We start from the raw sequence: 18,608 nt of genomic DNA on the forward strand, positions 1-18,608 counted from the left end.
ACCAGAAAGCAATTTTACATTTGAGCAGGCGTACCTAATGAAATGGCCTGTGATAGTACCCCATTTCACATTTTGACGCGTGCAGAAGGGAAGTAGGAAAAGTTCTTTGTGAATAACATTCACTGGTTTCAATACCCTGGTGTTGTGCCTGTTGGCTTGTTTTACTGGGAAAATGAACAGGACACCTACTGTAAATCCATACTATACATGCATACATACACTGTGGGTGTATATATGCATGTGCCAAGCTTTCAAACAACATCCACAGTGCTCCAAAGCTGTTCAGCATTCAGGTCAGCAGTACTGGATTCATGTATGTTATAAATATTTTTTCATTAGACATGTCTGCAAAGAAATATGCTGGCAGTAACAAAGCTCTCAGACCTCATCGTCATATTTTAAATTTACTGAACCACAGGGAAGAACAGGCATGCTGCATATAAGCCAGATACTTGAAGGAGAGGAGGAGCTAGGTGTCATTAGCCCAAATACAGCCTGTTTTTTTTAAGCAGCAGCATTTTTGCAGAAAAAAACTGCAGAATAAGGAAGTGCTTTAGTTACAATATAGTGTTAACTCAGCAGGAATTAGAAAAGGCTAATTAGTGTAATAAGATATAAGCTCTCGGGTTTTTAGACCAATTGTTTTAGTGTCATTCCCACCCTTTCTACTTTTTAAAATTACATATAACCATTATTTCTGACACAGCATAACTGATTTTCTATCTTTTTTTAATAGAAACTAGTAGATTTCGAGGGACTGTCTGTTTTTTTTGTTTCTCATCTCCTTTGCTGTGGACTGTGGGGCAGTTGCTTTCTTTAAAATCACAACACCTGGCTCACCTGGTTAGCATTCTATGCATTCAATGAGATCAGAAGCAATTTTATGTAAGTGTTCATTTGGAACTGGGACAAAACACACTTTTTTGTTTCAGTTCACAATGAATGTACTTACACGTTCTTGTGTTTCCTGTTGTTGTTAATGAACTGCATTAAATATATGTAAACATTTTCAAATTTCAAAGTTTGCTTTTGGACTGAGTCAATCAGACAAAACAGATATGGAATACTATGATACCATAAGAAAAGATGCAAGAGTGACACAGCCTCATTGTAAATAAAAATCAATGTAATGATGGGTTAGGAGTAGTCACGTGTTCACTGGGAAAAAAGTGATGAAAATTATTATTATTATTTTTTTAATGTTTTGAACAACTATTGAAGCAAGTTTCGTCATGTATATATGGGATTTCTGGAGCTTTTTTTTCTTGCCTCAATAACATTAATATATAATCACATGTTTGGCTTCATAACCATGATGGCAAAATGTCTTTAGCTGGCTGCTTCACTATGGGACAAACTGATAACCATGTGATGTTATTATCCTTGTCAATAGATGGCAGCAAACAGCTCAGATCTCCCAATCAAAGCGCTGAGGGGGAAATGATGATTAGCGGGCACTGTTTGTAATGAAGAGCGAGGCCCTACTGAGTTTTAGTTGCCACGATTTTTAAAAAAAATATTTTGCTGCTGTTTTGAGATTCTGAGGTCTTCATCTCGATGCTAAAAAAAAACGTTCATTACTTATCCTTCACATTATTTTAGTCATTGTAACGCACCAGCCGTTGAGAGGCACCTGTTGCTCACAGACGACCTACAGACGAGGCTGTTTGACCACAAAAAAGGGTCTCGTACATTTTTTTAAATTAAAGTCCCTCCTCTCATGGCAAATTTCAAAGCAGCCTTTCCTATAATGACTAACCTGACAGTGTTAATTTTATATTAGGAGTTTTAAATGAGCCTGCTGCAGTATTTTTAGACTAATCTGACTGTGATTCAGTTACTACAATTATTAATGGTTAACAATGTTTGACACTGTGGAGAATATTTTGATAGACCCGTACTTAGAAAATAAAGACATTTGTAATCAGACCAATGAAAACGGCTGAAAATAAGAAATGACACGTAATAAATTAAACTTCTTTGTCGATAATGGTGATTTAAGTTTAGGATTTGTAGTCTCTCTCTAATCTAATCTTTGTTCAGATATTAATAGTGGCATGTCACACAAGCGCTCAGTGTTAAACTTTACTGTAGGGAAACCTCGACAAACCCTCAGACTTTCGGCAATAATACTACATTACTAAACTCTGCGCCATAGAGGCCCTTCCCCGGTGGGCGTGCGTAACGGCCCCAGCCCTCTCTAAATATATAACTCCCCTCCAAAACAGAAAGAGGGGAAAAACAAGAGAAGATGATGCTTGTCCAATCAAGAACTATCTGAAAACTTGTCAGGGGATAGGTTTTTTTTCCGGATATTGTGTGCGTCTCATACCGTTTTGAACTATTTTGTGGCCCCGGGTGGTGCTGGTGGAGCGCGCAACGGGAGGCGCATTGTTTCTATGCAAACTGGGCGACATGGCTATTGTATGCGTTTGGGCATATATGGAGACACTGATGGCTCAGAAGACACAGCCCGTCTGAAGTTTCAAGGAGAGTACCCCTCGGCTGTGTTTCGCCAGTTTCTCTCCTTCGGCTTCCCTCTTCTCCTTATCCGTTTCGCTCCGTCGCGATGAGTTGCCTGGATGTGATGTACCACCAAAGCTATGGAGCGCACTACCTCCCAGCAGCGGCGTACAAGGCAACTTACTATAACCACCATCACCAACAACAACAGGTGAGACATTCATCGCAAAACTTTTGAAGGCACTAAGAGGGGCAGACACCGAGATCTCAGCTCGAGGCTTTCCTTTGTGCTTGAAAATAAGCTTATTTTTTCCCATTTGAGGGCTCGTGTGCCCTACAGGGGGACGCGTGACTTTTCTATTTTCACAAGATAATCGAAATTCGTATTCAATTTACAAGCATACTACAAGCAAAAGATTTATAAAACTAAATGTATAATAATTAAGTACCTGGCAGAAGACAAAAAAATAACTAAAACTGAGTTTGGAATTAAAATATTATAGCAGAAAAAAGTTGTTAAATATCATCAACGGAGGAAAGTTTTAAGATGATTTATAAAATGTCCTTGGTGAACAATCGATTTCAATTTGTTTCTGTTCCAAAGTCTTTATCCTTCAATTGCTTTAATAACTTTTACCTTAAATTTCCTTTTTGTGTGATTAAATTCCAGTCTGGAGATTGGTATTCAACACAGGTCAGGCGTAATGACACGGAACTATTAATCCTGCGGTCAAACGGTGATGTAATGACAGTCAGTCAGTCACTGAGGAATGTGGATCAGGCACACTGAGCTTTACAAATAGTTTGAATGCAAAATGGAGGCGAAAAGAATCTTAGTTTCACACGATTCCCAATCAGCTTCCACATCAAATAATTAGTGGTACAGTGTGACTCCATGTCATTTATTTATGACATTTAGAACTCTGTGTAACTGTTAGCACCACCAACATGTGAGAAATTATTGTCTTCTGTATTATATCTATTCAAAACCAACACAAAGATGGTCATTATTTTAAAATTTAAATTCTAATAAACTTGAGCTACTGTTCTTTTTAACTTTCATTTAATCTCTATTTGTATCTCATTCCAGAGAAAGCTGAGTGTTTACAGTAAGATGCAGGAGTGTATGGACCAACACCAAGGAGGAGGAAGAGGGATACTGCCCAGAGAAGAGGTTCTACAGCAGGGTCCTGCAGCAGCAGGTGCTGAATCAGGCAGCAGATCTTCATCTGATTCCGAGTTAAAGGATGGTACTCAGCCAGCAGAGACGGAGTACTTGAGTTCCCGGTGTGTATTGTTTACCTACTTCCAAGGAAACATTGGTGATGTGGTGGATGAGCACTTCTCTCGTGCTCTCAGTCAGTCCAGCACCTTCAGTGGCGATACCAAGCCCATTAGAGTGACTCAGCCTTTGGCTTCAACCACCGCTGGCCTATGGAAAGGTGAGTAGGCAACACTTGCCTATGTAGTCGATGCACTGACTTGGTTTAACTATCCAAATAGTTACAAAACCCCTAAAAATTAAATCTAAAAATCGTGAAAAATAGCTTGTGTCAGTCTTTTAAGTCTTTGTGATGTGATTGTTTCAGATGGTGGCTCTCTCACTGAAGGTCAGGGAAGCTCAGCTTGGAACAACACTTATCCATCCCAGAGCAGCTCCTGTATCCCCGCTGTTTCTGTTTCAGTCCACCCAGGCTTTTCCTCCAGCCCTGTTTCATTCAACCAACAGGATGGAGCTCTGTGGGCCGGCCACATGCTTTCCCAGGCCAGCCTCTCACCTGCAGCTACCCTTCCTGATAGCTGGACCTACAGCCTGAACCACCAGAGCACAAGCGGTTACCCAAATGTTCATGACGTCTACCATTCCCACCCCCACATCCACACTCGGCACCATCACCCCATGCTTCATACATACCCAGCTCACAGCACGGCATTGGATCCCAGATTCAATTCACTCGTGCTGCCTGGTGTTAGGAGCCAAAGTCAGACATCCACCAACACAGGGGGTTCCCCACACGGCAAGGGGGTGAAGGCAGGGATCGAACCCAGCAGCAACAACAATGTCACGGCTACCTCTGCCACTTGGACTCCTTCTGGTCTCCATGGATCTTTAGAGGCATATGACACAGGTAGATATAACGGCTCAGTAACTCTGACAAGCCTTGGTCAAAATTCACATGTTTTTTTTTACTGCGCCATTAAATCTTAAACTCACAATAACATTTTAACCCTGTTTGTTTCTCTTTGCAGCTCTTGATCAAACCAAAGCAAAGACATCAGTTTGGTTCTAACTGATGGACTGGCAAAAAGCTCAACTTATGCCAAAAAGGACTTACTATGTGGCTTATCAATGTATGGCTGCAACACCAGCACTGTAATTCAAAATGTAGCTATAGAATGCTAACTGTAGCTTAATCTACGAGTCCTGCACTGTCCACACAATTACTGATATGAACTCAGGATTGGACTTAAATGACAGTGATCAGTATGCTTTGGCTGCACGTCAAGGCCCTCGAAGAACAATAAAAAAAAAGACTACTAGCTTTAAGAATGGAAGGTCTCTTCTCTGTCAGCACAAAACACCAATTTACTTTCCATGTGATGCGTGACTAAGTGGTTCTGTTTCAAGAGCTTGATTTTGACCCCCATTTTGTTTTGTACAGTAAAATGTTTGATGATGACTATAAATTGCTTATGTGTCTGTGTTCATTTAAGCCATGCTATATTGTCATTTGCTGGATGACCTCTGCTAAAACTGTTGTTTGGAAGCTGCCTTTCAATTTTGCCTTTCGGGGAATTTGTAGTGTAAATATTGATACTGTATGTTTAAGGAATAAATTCAACAACTGAAAAGCAAAACCTTTGCAGGTGCTTTGTTTTCTCTGACAGAAACTTGCAGATATGTAAAAATCAAGACCACGATGCATTAATCCAAAGCAAAGTTTAGAAAAGGATCAGTTTATTTTAGGCGGCACTCTGTTGCTGTTCCCATTATGTGTTAGTTTGTTGTTTGTTGTTTCCAAATGTAGGAAATGTCTTTAATAAAGAAAAGCATCCATGTTGATTTGATGCTGGCATTTTCTCTATTTTTAAAAGGACTGGTACATATACAGCATCTTTCAAATCAAAGCATAGTCCACTACAAGTCTCATTCATTCAATCACACAAACATTCATGCAGCTTTTACAGATGTCTGACTGTTTTCTAACATTTACAAACACATACAGATAGATGCATCGAGGACAACCCTTGGTCACTACTTCAGTATGCAGACTGGAGGAGCCTAGCCTTTTCCCCAACCTTCCAATTGATAGACAAGCCACTCTACCACCTGAGCCACAGAAGCCTTGTATTTTAACAGTACATCTCATGTACAAGACCTTCTTTCACATATGTCATAAAGGTAGAATAACTTCTGAAATCTACACATTTTAAAAGAGAAATGACTTCAATAACTATTGAATTAATAAAACAGAAGTTTATCATGTTAATATCCTGAATCAGAATCTTTAAAGATAAGATTTACTCGAGTAGAAGCTGCACATATATACTATAAAATTCAAACACAACCACATAAGAAAGGAAAAAACTTGAGCGCTTCAGCTGTGAGCATATATGTTATGTTATTCAGCCAACAGGATCTGTGCTGCAGTACCAAGGGAAGTGGTTTACATTCCACAGACCGTTATTGTTTGATACCATGAAACGTCTGTTGTCTGTTTCCACACAAACGCACATTTAAAAACAGACACCGCCAGACTGACAAATACACACCGAGGAATGCATTTCCGTCTGGACAGGAAGTTTGTCGGACGGGGGCAGGCACACACACAGAAATTCTGACCTTACGTACCACAGTTAAGTTTGATATGTTTATATCAGATTCATCAATCACTTGAATGGAAGTCTTGGTTGATTTCAGCTTGTAGAATGAACTGACTGACCAAATGCAGACATGTTTATAATATGACTAAAATCTAATTTTTACAATCAAGAACTGATTACACAAATAGTGTGTGTATGTTTATGTGTGTGAGTGTACTTGTATTACACATGATGTGACAGAACAAATATATTCTCATGTGTCACATTGTAGGGTCATACCCTATATTCCCCTAATGCATATGCTTCATTTTTAAAGTAAAGGCTTGGTTTAAAGGTTGAGCTCATAGGAAATAATCGCAAGTCAATGTAATGTCCTCTGAACTAATAGAAACACACTTGTCCGTGTGTGTGTGTGTGTGTGTGTGTGTGTGTGTGTGTGTGTGTGTGTGTGTGTGTGTGTGGTGAGTGGTCTGACCAGGTGGTATGATCAGCAGTACCAGCCCACTAACATTCCTGCTCCGCTCCCACGTATCTCACTCTCCATCTCGACTAAACAGCAGGACTTTAAATCTGGAGCACAGCAGCTGCGTTTCCATCCAAACTATCAACAAATTATGACGCATAGAAAAGAAAAGCCCAACGGAGAAACACTTATTTAATCAGAACTGAATGTTTGTTTCACTATCATTTCATTCACTTGTCTGTTTACGTTAGCTGGTCTATGGTTTATTGAAAGACGTAACACATGAGTTCCTGCAACCTGAAAAAAATGTAAATGAGGCAAAATAAATTGTTACTTTGTATTATTTTTATCTTTGTTTTGTGTTGTGTTGTTTTTCTTTTTGTTTTTTACAGATAGGCCTTTAGAAAGCTAACATTTTTACTTTATATACTTTATTTTTAAGTAGTTTATATTCTAATTACATAGCACCAGTTCTCAACAATAGTTGCCTCCAGGCACTACGCTGTAGGTGAAGATCTTGCAGCATTAGAGAGAAAATCCCAACCATCACAGCAAGCACTTGGCAAGAGCAGGGAACAAGAACTCCCTTTTTTTAAGGAAGAGATGAAAGAGAAGGGAGGAGCAGGTATCTGCCATGGTTTGGGGATGAGGGGAAAGAGAAGTACAAAAAAAGGAAAGCCCAAGAAGACAAAACACAACGTATCAAAAAGAGAAGACAAAATTTTATAGTGTGCAGTAGTAAAGCAGATGATGAGTGAAAAGTGTGGAGAAGAAACACTCAGAGCATCATGGAAAATTCTCTAGCTGCCTAATCCTATGGTAGCGTAATTAAAGAGTGGTTCAGGGTCACGTGACTCAATCCTAATTATAAAAATTATTTAAAAAAAAGAACAATTTAGGCTTAATCTTAAAACTAGAGAGGGTTATTGAGCTTATTCCCATTCAACTTTTAAAAACTCTAGGAACCACAAGGAGCCTGCAGTCTAAGCAACGTTAAGCCAATTGCCGCCAATGTGGCTCAACTGACAAGTCTTAAGGGAGCTTTCAGAACAGCCTGATCATCAAGAATTGCAATTGTCCAGCCTAGCAGTAACAAATAATTGTAAGAAAATGACTTCAAAAGATCTCTTACAATGCAAAATGTAAAAAGAAATGTAATTATATATTACTTTTTATGCAAGAAATTACATTTATTACACATGCATGCAATTAACGCTAGCTACTTAAATAACATGATCACATTTATCTATGTTTTTAGCTCTTCTTTTGTTTTGCACAACACAGCTTTGTCACCAAGCACTGCACCACTTTGGAGCATTCATCGACTGGAGTTCTGGTTGTGTCTCCCATGCTTGCTGAAGATATTGATGTTTGGGTTCATTTTAAGGTGGAAAATGAAAGGCCACAATTTGCAAGTAAGCTCTTCATTTGCATTAGCATACAGCCTCCACATCAGCATGTAGTGTAGTTACATGCAAACAGGCATCCCGCTGGCAGCCTTGGAGAATCACTGCAGGCACTTCCACTGCAGGAAGGAGAAAAGATACAGATACACAGAGATGGAAGTTAAATGAAAGTGAATTAATTTGTCTGTTATAAAATTACCATGGGGTTAAACAGTTTCAGGAAATGTAGCATTAGATTGTTATTAAAACTTTAAAGCTTATGCTTTGTGCTGATGTTACAATAAATATATCCCAAACAGTAAATGATTACATTACCACTTTTTCTTTGCTGCTTAACATAGCTGATTATATTAAATATGTAAGTTAATAAAGCAATTTTTATTTCATGTGGATTTCCTGTTCTAAATTTTTCTTTCCAAAATGAATCAATTTTATCCTTGAATCTTATTTGCACTCAAGTTCAAAGTTGCACTTACATTCACCAGAAGAACTTACTGCAAGCCCAGCTACACACACACACACACACACACACACACACACACACACACACACACACACACACACACACACACACACACACACACACAAATACACACACATATGCATGCACACACAGAACTGTGCTTCACTGGACAAAAGATACCAAATGAGAAAAGGATAAGTGCTGAGCCAATCTAGGGCTATAGCTCTTCATCTCCTCATTGCCATGATTGCCTCTTCCATGACCAATCTCCTCATCCTTTCTGTGGCAGACAAATGCATTTATTTTAAGAAAAGAAAGTAAATTGTTTTATTTTCTCTTTTATTTTCTCAGCATTCACATTTTCCTCCAACCTGGGGTGCACCTTTTGGATCTTCCAACTCATAATGAACTCATACTCATAATTCTATCATTGCTATCCTCTAAACCTCAGCCTGTTTGTTATCCATTTAATTTGTTAAGCTGTATGTTGCTCAGACATCACTATATCATCATCCCATACTGTGTGCACTTTTATTATCGCTGGTAATGCAAAAATGTTGTACTCTGTTATAAGCATGTTAACCAGTGTCTTTACTGGTAAAATAAAGCTTTTGCAAGCTGTAACTATTTGTTACTGAAAAGGTACTGAGTCAAACTTTTGTAGTAGTGTCGTATAACTAGTAAATACAGGGCAAATTTTGCCAGTGCCGATGCTGACACCAATACCGAAACAAATTCTTAACAAATTTTAATGATCACTAAATCACTTTCCACAATAATTTTTTAACACAACAAAACACACCTCTCAGCTTTTCCACGGCTTTTCAAAGCTTGAAAAGCAATTTTGGGGATTTTTTTAATGTTCATATCTCTAAAGGTTCCAAAATTTTGCATAGTGCATTTTTGAGGTTTATTTTTTTCATTACCAAGAAAGTAATCAATACCCTATCAAAATGCTAGTATTGATCCAATACTAATACCAGCATTGGTATTGATACTACTGATGTTTGGATCAATGCTCCCATCTCTAGCAGGTTGTCTTCTTTTGAAACACAGCTAAGTCTCAACCATAATCTGTGTTTAAGCTTGAAACCTCTTAAAAAAAGCTAATTAACCTTATTGCCGCACATGATATATTAACAACATTAAAAGATAGATGATTGTGGACTTAATCTAATTTGCCATTTTCTTTATTTGCTTTGCTTTTTGTTCAGATTGTGTTGTAAAAGTGAATTTGGACTGAACTGAATTAATTCAGCCCAAGTGAAGAAGAGAAAGTGGAGATAGAAAACACATGTTTAGATTAGCAGACTGGAGAGAGTCCACAGAAAAGAGATGAAAAAAAGAGCAGGAGAGGGAAAGTTGATCGGTCATAACACAGCCCAGCTACACATTCCAGAGTAATTGAGCGGATGATTAGTTTTACAATCAGCAACACAACACCAGCTGTCTGAACACAAAACTATATAAATACAGAGATGAGGATGGTTAGGAGAAGAGAGAAGATCTAGCTAGAAAAAGAAATGGAAAGTGAAGCATATGGTAGTCATAATCCCTCATCACATCCTTCTCACTGTTTTTTGCTTCCCTTTTCCATTCAAACATTTTTTCCTCACTTCCACAAGTCCGCTCAGTGTCTACAAATCACTGGGGTAATTAGAGCTAATTTGCCCTCCTTGAACAAGTATTACGGGTGTTAGGGGTATTAGTGAAAGGCTCAGCTTTCACCGTTCTGTTTGTGTCAACAGGGCAGCCTAATGAAGCGTGCTGGGACTGTCGCAGAACACTTGTCCTGCTGATTACACTTGATTTACCAAGTCCTCTGTGTTTCAAGTGATACCTGATTCCTGTTTAACAAATGACAAGGAACACCCAAGGAGCCGGGAACCTCGTGTTCTGCTTCTCAAGCCTTAGTATATTTATTAACATTGGGTTCAGATCAATATTTGCAGTAAAATATTTGCAGTCTTTCCTTCTTAACTGCCAATTATTTCCTTAATGCAGCAGGTCAAATGAACAAGCCACGTAATGGAGGTTCGAACACGACTAACATTAAAATTCTATAAGCTTTCTCATCAAATTTAGATTGGATTAGATCATTACAGCTTAATTTAATTTTGTTTAGATTCGATTAAACTCTAATGATACCATGGAGAAGAGTCACAGCAGTATAGAGAAGGTAATATGTAACTGCTGAAGGACAACAGCGCGGCGAATGCCCAAACATGTAACATTTTCTATTCACTTTTTTTTAGAAAAGGTTGCAATGAGGCGTTTTCACATTATTGCTCAAGAAACTTTGGTTTAATTGGCTGTCTTTGAAAAAGAAAACATTTTAAAACTGTACTAATTAATTGTTTGTCCACATGCGGGAAGGATAATGGTGAAGTTGCTGATTGAAAAAAAATGGATTTGGCCGCTACGAGTACTCACCTGTTTCATAACATCATTGATCATCATTTGAACACATACCTAATGATTAATGCATTTCCATATGAAATGTAAATAATGTTGCAAACACTGGTGTTTTTTACAGAAAGCGGGAAGTGTTACCATGTCAACCAGGAAGTCAAAGTTTGAAAAGTTGGGTAAGTCCTGTATTTTATCCTAACCATGATTCAAATCCTAACACAGGAGTTCGTTAAAGATTGAATCTAACAAACTTATTTGAAAATTATAGCAATGATGTGTGAAAAACTGCGACGTGTACGACTTGAATTTGAGTCTTTTGCGTGCATTTCAAGTTGACTTATTCGTCCACAAGACAACCTCAAACCTCCAAATGCACACAAGCGCACACTTTAATCAATAATATTAAGAAATTTGAGTTGAGGAACATGGTAAAAAAAAAATTCAACAAGAATCAGCAGATTAAAGGTTGTGACTCTATGATGGACTGTTGTGAGAGTGGGTTGTGCACATTGGGTTTAGTGCCTTTTTTTCCTGGATTCGTGAAAAATAACATTGTTGGCTTTGCTCATCCGAGATGATTTGCTCCAGTTCTTGTAAGCAAAATTAAAATGTTTATTAGTCTGTTCATTATTCTGATATGCATCTCTTTGTGTTGTGCGCATATGTTTTAGGAATGCAGCTTGCTAACTAGGCTTGATAGTGTTAGCTGATAAGTTAGCATCCTACCCTCTCATCCAAATGTTATTGGCTGCGGAAAAACAACATGGCAGCAGTCAAAATACCAACACTGGGCCAAAAACCAATGAGCAAAACCATCGTGGACAGACAGACCAGAAAGAGGTCCAGGAACTAAGGGCAGTGATGAAGCTATCAGATCCATTTTTGTTGGCTCGTGTTAGGGATTCGCTGTTTTTTTTCTAAAATCTAAACAAGCTAGTACAACTAGAAGTGGACAAGGGAGGCACCCCAGTGTGTTTTGTTTTATGGTTTGTCTTAGGATTATTTTGAAATGTACAAAGAACCCGGTTCTAATTTTGATTTGGTAACTTTTTCTAAGCAGGTAGCAATTTATTTGAGGGTTTTTGTTTGTTTGTTTGCTTAGCGTTTTAACAGCTGGTGCTAGAAAACAGTGGTGATTAGAAAAGCTGTGGGCATGTATTTTAAACTATGAGCAAGCCTTTTTCCATTACACAGTCGTTTTATTAGGTGATTAAAAAATGTTTATTATAGCTTACTACAGTTAATTAAAATGCATTTTGGTTCCCTGCCCTCCTTTTATTTTCTTGACTTTCTTTTGTTATTGATTTTGAGCAATCAAGGTGGATGATTTTGAAAACCATTGAATTCCTATACATATTGGTTTTAATGACCTTTTGGCCACTTTAAAGGGATAAGAGCTACTAATGTGATGTGATTTTACAGAAAATGGAAAAAAGTGAGCAATTCCTTAACTATTGCTGAACGTTTATCACTTTAGATTATAAAACGGATCAATTGCAAAAAAAGAAAAGAAAAAAAAGACAAGAAAAGAAAAGAGGCATTTATAACAGTTTGAGCAGAACTAGTGGGATGATATGTGGTGCGACTACATGGCATCAGGGAGGGAACATTTGCCCATGTCTATGCAGCATGGCATCAGCCTAGGGAAGGCCGTTAAATGAAAATCAATAAATAGATCACAGGGCAAGATCAACATTTGTGGCTGTTTATAGTGTACAACAAGAACGTCCACCCGTAACACTGGCCAGCAGCATTCCTGTGTTTGCCCACACACAGGGAAGCCAATATTTGGAAATCTGATAATAGTTCTCTCAAATTTCTTTTCAATATTAAAAAAGTAGAATGAAAAAAACAAACATTGACATATAAAGTAAAAGTAAAAATAAATATATATTTAAGTTTGCTACCAGTAGAGTTTCAAGGGGCTCTGACACCAACTGTTACCATTAGTGACACTTGACGTGGCAGTAAACTAGTAAAATAATAACTTTAACTGCTATATTTTAAAAAAACAAATAAAGGTTGGTACAATGTTTGCAAAAGGCAAAAAAATAAAATAAAATACAATAATAATCAGAGGCAAAGGCACTCCATTCATAAAGACCAAAGTAGGAGCAGCAATAGCCTGTGTCTATAAGCTCCAGTGTGGATAATGTGCCAGCAACCACAGAGGCCAGTACATAGCTGTCATTCCTGTGTTCACTGGAAGCACATTTAGCAACCAACACCTGTTTCCCCTGCTTAGTCTCCACTGTAAGCTGCTCCAATACAGCCCCGCCTGCATCTAGAGGAGTGAGGATTCAGCTCATACTCAACAATTCTGCTATTTGTGGAATGCAGCTATGATACTATTTTTATTGCCATCGCTTACAGTTAGACAAGCATTGGCAGCAAATCATTCAATAACAGTTCAACACTTTGCTCTGGAACCTGTATAACATTCTATAAAAAGCAAATACTGAGGATTGATTGCTCTGTAAAAATAGCTCATATTTACTTTTCATTTCATTCACATACACACATAATAAACACAGGTGTGGGTGTGGATTAGTAGCAGTTCCATACAGGAATAATTCATGTTTTGAATGAGTTGTTGCAGCAGTCAATACAGTTCACAGGAAAGGGGAATGTTTTCCAAATGAAGAGTTAGACAGTTTTTAACCTGATTAATCTGCATACATTCAGATATAAACTAATCTAAGGGATTAGATTAAGGAAAATTGCATCATTTGCATTTTATCAGCCATATTTCCGGTTTTACACACCATCCTTTCCAAATTAACACAGTACACCGATTAGTACTGCAGAGAAATAACTGCAGACGTCACTGATATTGAAGCTTTCTTTTCGAACAATGCAGATCAGAGGTCAGCTTGGGAAACTTGGATTTCTTAAGGTAACAGGGCAAACGCTTATTGAAGAGCATTGCTCAAGTAAAGCATTATTCAAGGGGAGTGTTTTTTATCCAGTGGCTAGGTTACTGGTCAGTCTTTAGAGTCTCACTATAATCTTAAACTTACACTCTGTCTGTATGCCACACTTTTTACTAAAATCTGTACCCATTAGTTTTGTCAAACACGTATTTAGGTCAACGCAGCTTTGAGCTTTGAGCTACAATCTATCACTGACTTGTCAGTTTGCTAATTGCTACCATCTACATAAAACGTCAAAAGCTAATCATATTTTATAAAGAACGTTCAAAGAAAAATATCTTGAGGCATTTTATCAAGAGCAATGACACAACCCTTTGATTTACATTACATTAATAAAAAGCCTTTTAAATGTAATAAAGAAAAATACAGTTCTGAAAAGAGTCCTCAGTAATAGCAGACTATAAATAGCATTTAACTTAAATGCATAAAATGACAACAATTCCACACAAATTCTTCTGTTTTTGTGCCAAGTCATCTGAAAAGAGCCTGAAAACACACAGTTACTCAGCAGTGAGGAATCCTTTGCTTTCCCACCTGCTTGTCAATCATCCAGGCTTCTGTTATTTGACCCTACCTGCTGCTACTGTCCCATGCTCTCCATAATGACCATACCACACATACCAGAGCCACACAGGGGCATTCCTGCTCCATTGACCCAGATTGTTTCTTACTTCCTAGCTGTCAGTGGAAGCAGCTTTCCACTGAAGATAAAAGCAACTAATGGATCGATTCCCAAAGGAGATGTAGCGTCACAACAAAGGCTGGAAGAATGTGATGATAAATATGCAATTATTAAAGGTTTGTTATGATTTTAAACGTTTCCAGTGATCCATTTTTTCCATGGGTTTCAGCTTTTGGAAAGGGATCATCTACACAGCAAACATTAAATGAAAACCCCCAGTATGAGGGTAGCATTTTTAAATGATTGGTGGCTAGAGTTAGCTTTTTACCCTGCATTATGTCTTTGGAGTAGACACAGCAATGAATGAATGATTAATGATTTTGCTTATGATGATACGTTTGCCCTGTGATGGACTGGCAGCCTGCCAGGCTATCCTGCCTTTCACCCAATGACAGCTGGGACAGACTCCAGCCCACCGCGGCCACGAATAAGCAGTTAAAGAAAATCGAAAATGGATGGACAACTGGCTGGATGGATGAATGGATGGATTTCAATTACATCAAGCTGCATAATGACAACAGGGGCACCAATTAGGATTTAGAGTATTGTTAAGATTTTATGATATTGTGTGAAAACTTTCCAGCCAGTTTACTTTGCATTTATATATTTAGCTAGGGAGAATAAGGACACCAGCATTTCCTTCCACAATCTCTCTAAAAACAAACATAACAAATATATACAATATATTCTACTTATCATTTATTCATCAAGAAAACTTTATATTTTGCCTGAACTAAATAGATATTCTTACAATTTGTGACCAAGAATTGAATTTCCAGTCAATTATCAGAAAAAGAGAAAATATCCAGTGAGCAGAGAATCACTGAATTGTTGAGATGGGAGTGTCCAGACTGCTTTGAGCTGATAGGAAAGCAACAGTAAAATTAAGTAACTACTTGTTAAAGCAAGGTATCCATAAGAACATCTCTGAACACACAACACATGGACTACAGCAGCAAAAGATCACACTAAGTGTCACTGCTATCAGCTAAGAATGGGAACCTGAGGCTACAATTAGCACGTGGCTAACCAAACTTGGCTGATCTAATGCCTTGTCTGAGTTTCTGACCCTACCATCTGAATTTTGTGTAAACAATACGAAAGCATTAATCCATCCTGCCTCGTATCAAAGATTCAGGCTGCTGCTGCTGATGGTGTAATAGTGTGTGGGATATTTTTTGGCACACTTTGACTTGCTTAGTGCCAACTGAGCATTGTTTAAATGCCACAGCCTACCTGAGTATTTTTGCTGAATATGTTCATTCCTTTATGACCACAGTACTGATGTTCTGTTGGCTGCTTTCAGCAGGAAAATGCTGTAATGAAAAACGCATCGATCTGCTTAAATGCATTTTGGAGTACTAATTTTATACCATAAACATCGGATATGTGGAGCCAACATCTGTTGTCTTGGATGGACCCTCTGGAATAGAAATGTTTCCAGCACCTTGTTGAATCTTAACAACCATCAATTAAGGCAGTTTTGAAGGCAAAAGGGGCTTCAATACTAGCAAGGTGTAGCTAATAAAGTTCTCACTGAGTGCAATATTAACAAGTTATTTTGCCCAACTTTTTGAGCTTATCCCTGACGTCCCATGTAGCTTGGAATTCAGTTAATGCACCTCTAAGACATTCTTTTTGTGTCTTGTTCTCTCCTTATTTAATCCAATGTTTTGGAACATATATATCTTTTGCTTATGGATGATTATCGTTATCTTCTATCTGCTGTGACACCTCCGACGAGAAACATTCAGTATGAAAAATAAACATAAAACTATTTATTCTGTTAGCACCTTTCTGGAAATCTCTTAAGTTTCACATTTTTTTAGCGCACTCCATATTTTAGATTACATCAATACATGTATCGTTTAATTTGTAGGAATCACAAATGTACATAAATGGTGTTGCAGTATGCGCCTGTGTGAGGGATTGTGTGTTTTTATGTGTGTGCGTGTGAGCATGTCAGTAGACAGTGTAATCTGAGGGATAACATGATGCTTATCCAGCTGATCCCTCACCACCCCCGGTTCTGACAGATTGACACTCATCATTCTCCACATTACCTTTGCCTAATTGGCAGGTAATTCTCCTCTCCCCTACTGGCCGGCTGCTGTCACTTTGTATTGTCCGTGTACTCTACTACTACCCCTACTGTCTGGCTCTTTATCCTCCAATCTTACCAGTCACCCAGTAGACAAAGAGTCACTCAGCAGGACCTCTTGTCTAAGCCCAGAAACCCAGTGTGCACTGTCACTGTAAACTGGGGAAGTGAAGTTGGGAGCTTCCTCTTTCATGGTAACCCCCATGCTGGGAAGATCTCCACAGGGCTGACAGGAGTGCCGGCCCCAAATACTTTCAACCTGTCACCAACTACTCCTTCCAAAAATCATGAAGTATTGTAAATACAACAATAACACAGATTTAATGGCTGACATGTGTCTTTATTGAGGAGTGTTCGTCATGTCTTACCCTCAGTTAGAGACCATCAATTAAAAATCACGTCAATGTATTTACAACAAGAAATATTAATGTCTTTACATGATTTTGTAGGTGTTTTCGGTTTCATTTGGTTTGCTAGAAGGAACGCCAGCAAACACCAATGATTGTGTTTTCTATTCTGATGTTAAGAAAACACAGGGTTTCTCTCTCACTGCCGCATATCCCAAGTTAATCCCCACACATCCCAAGTCTTTTAACGTGTTAAGCCTGTTCTCATTCTACTTCACAATCTTAAACATACAAACACGTGGATTTCAGCTGTACTGTAGTCCCCAGCCTGACAGTGATTGACAGGTGTTTGCAGAGCCACACTGGATAGTCAGACATGAGACATATGGGAGTCCCACCCTCCTGTCATGTCCACCTTCCCATGAGTCCTTTGTGGCTGAGGTGCAGGTGGCAGGAGCAGTCAGGAGCTTGTCAGAGCAACAGGAAGAGGCTAGCACTCTCACACGCACACAGATTCCCTCTCTCTTACAGCACCAACCGTCAGACACACTCACTGTCAACCCCCCTGTGAGTATGTCAGCTGTCATTAACTTCCCAGACTTCCAGTGTGCAGGGGAGCTTCCCCTTTGTTCCCTCCCACTCGCAGGTGACTTTCACTAGGGGCTGCATGCTGGGAATGCCCAGACTCTGTGCTGGGAATATTGGACCTGACAACCTAAACAGGCAAAGGCAGGAGAATGAAAGTGAGAGAGAGGTCATTTCTGTATGTATGTTTATAAAACACTGCATATATAGTATTGGTATATACGTTTGTGCCCATTTGTTTTATTTTATCTTCATAGTTTAGGGTTCTGTTCTTAATATTTTTAATATGACAATTAAAAATGCAAGGTGTCTGTTATTTTTTGTATTTCCGTATTTTCCCTATATCCTGTAAAAGCTGTCGGCTTTTATACGTGTGAATGTGTGTGTATGAACGTGTATGCATGTTGAGGGACAGCATGCATGGAATGTGTGTGATATAAAGGCTCTCTCCTCGTGACACAATGGCGTCTTTGACAGGCGGGAGAAGGGAAGGCTTTGTTTGGTGACACCACAGAGTGTTGTGAATGCCCGACATAGCTGCCATTCCTCTCTCTGTGTCGTCCGCCAGGCCACTGGCTTATCAGGGATTCCTCTGCTCTCGATCTGCCCACGCACACCCCCAGTATGTGTGCAAGTGAGGGAAAGAGTTTGTGGCACAGAGTTGCTAACACCAACAAGGAAAATGCTAATGAGCCATGGAATAGAACAGACTTTCTGTTAGATTACATATCTCAACACAACTGGATCAGTTTGGCTGCTAGAGTTTTCAGCAGTCTTAAGTAGATGGCTAACATGGGTTTGTATTGTGCTTTTAAACAAAAGAACTCAAAAACAACTGGTTACTGGTAACAAAGAAGGATAATAATGATTATAGTAATGGTGATGTAGGGGCTGATTTCTTGAATAAGTGGTGTCGATGGTACACGTG

General features: G+C 38.7%; 1 protein-coding gene across 1 annotated transcript; it reads left to right on the forward strand.

The window, feature by feature from the left end:
• Window positions 1-2,209: 2,209 nt before the first annotated feature.
• vgll3 (vestigial-like family member 3) lies at window positions 2,210-5,600 on the forward strand. The gene is made up of 4 exons (XM_040028355.1): window positions 2,210-2,674; window positions 3,554-3,905; window positions 4,053-4,592; window positions 4,714-5,600. Exons 1-4 carry the CDS (start codon window positions 2,570-2,572, stop codon window positions 4,752-4,754), a joined length of 1,038 nt encoding a protein of 345 aa, XP_039884289.1. The 5' UTR covers window positions 2,210-2,569; the 3' UTR covers window positions 4,755-5,600.
• Window positions 5,601-18,608: the final 13,008 nt, after the last annotated feature.

The sequence above is a fragment of the Simochromis diagramma genome, unplaced genomic scaffold, assembly GCF_900408965.1.
Source record: "Simochromis diagramma unplaced genomic scaffold, fSimDia1.1 OVJJ01000343.1, whole genome shotgun sequence".
Classification (NCBI taxonomy): domain Eukaryota; kingdom Metazoa; phylum Chordata; class Actinopteri; order Cichliformes; family Cichlidae; genus Simochromis; species Simochromis diagramma.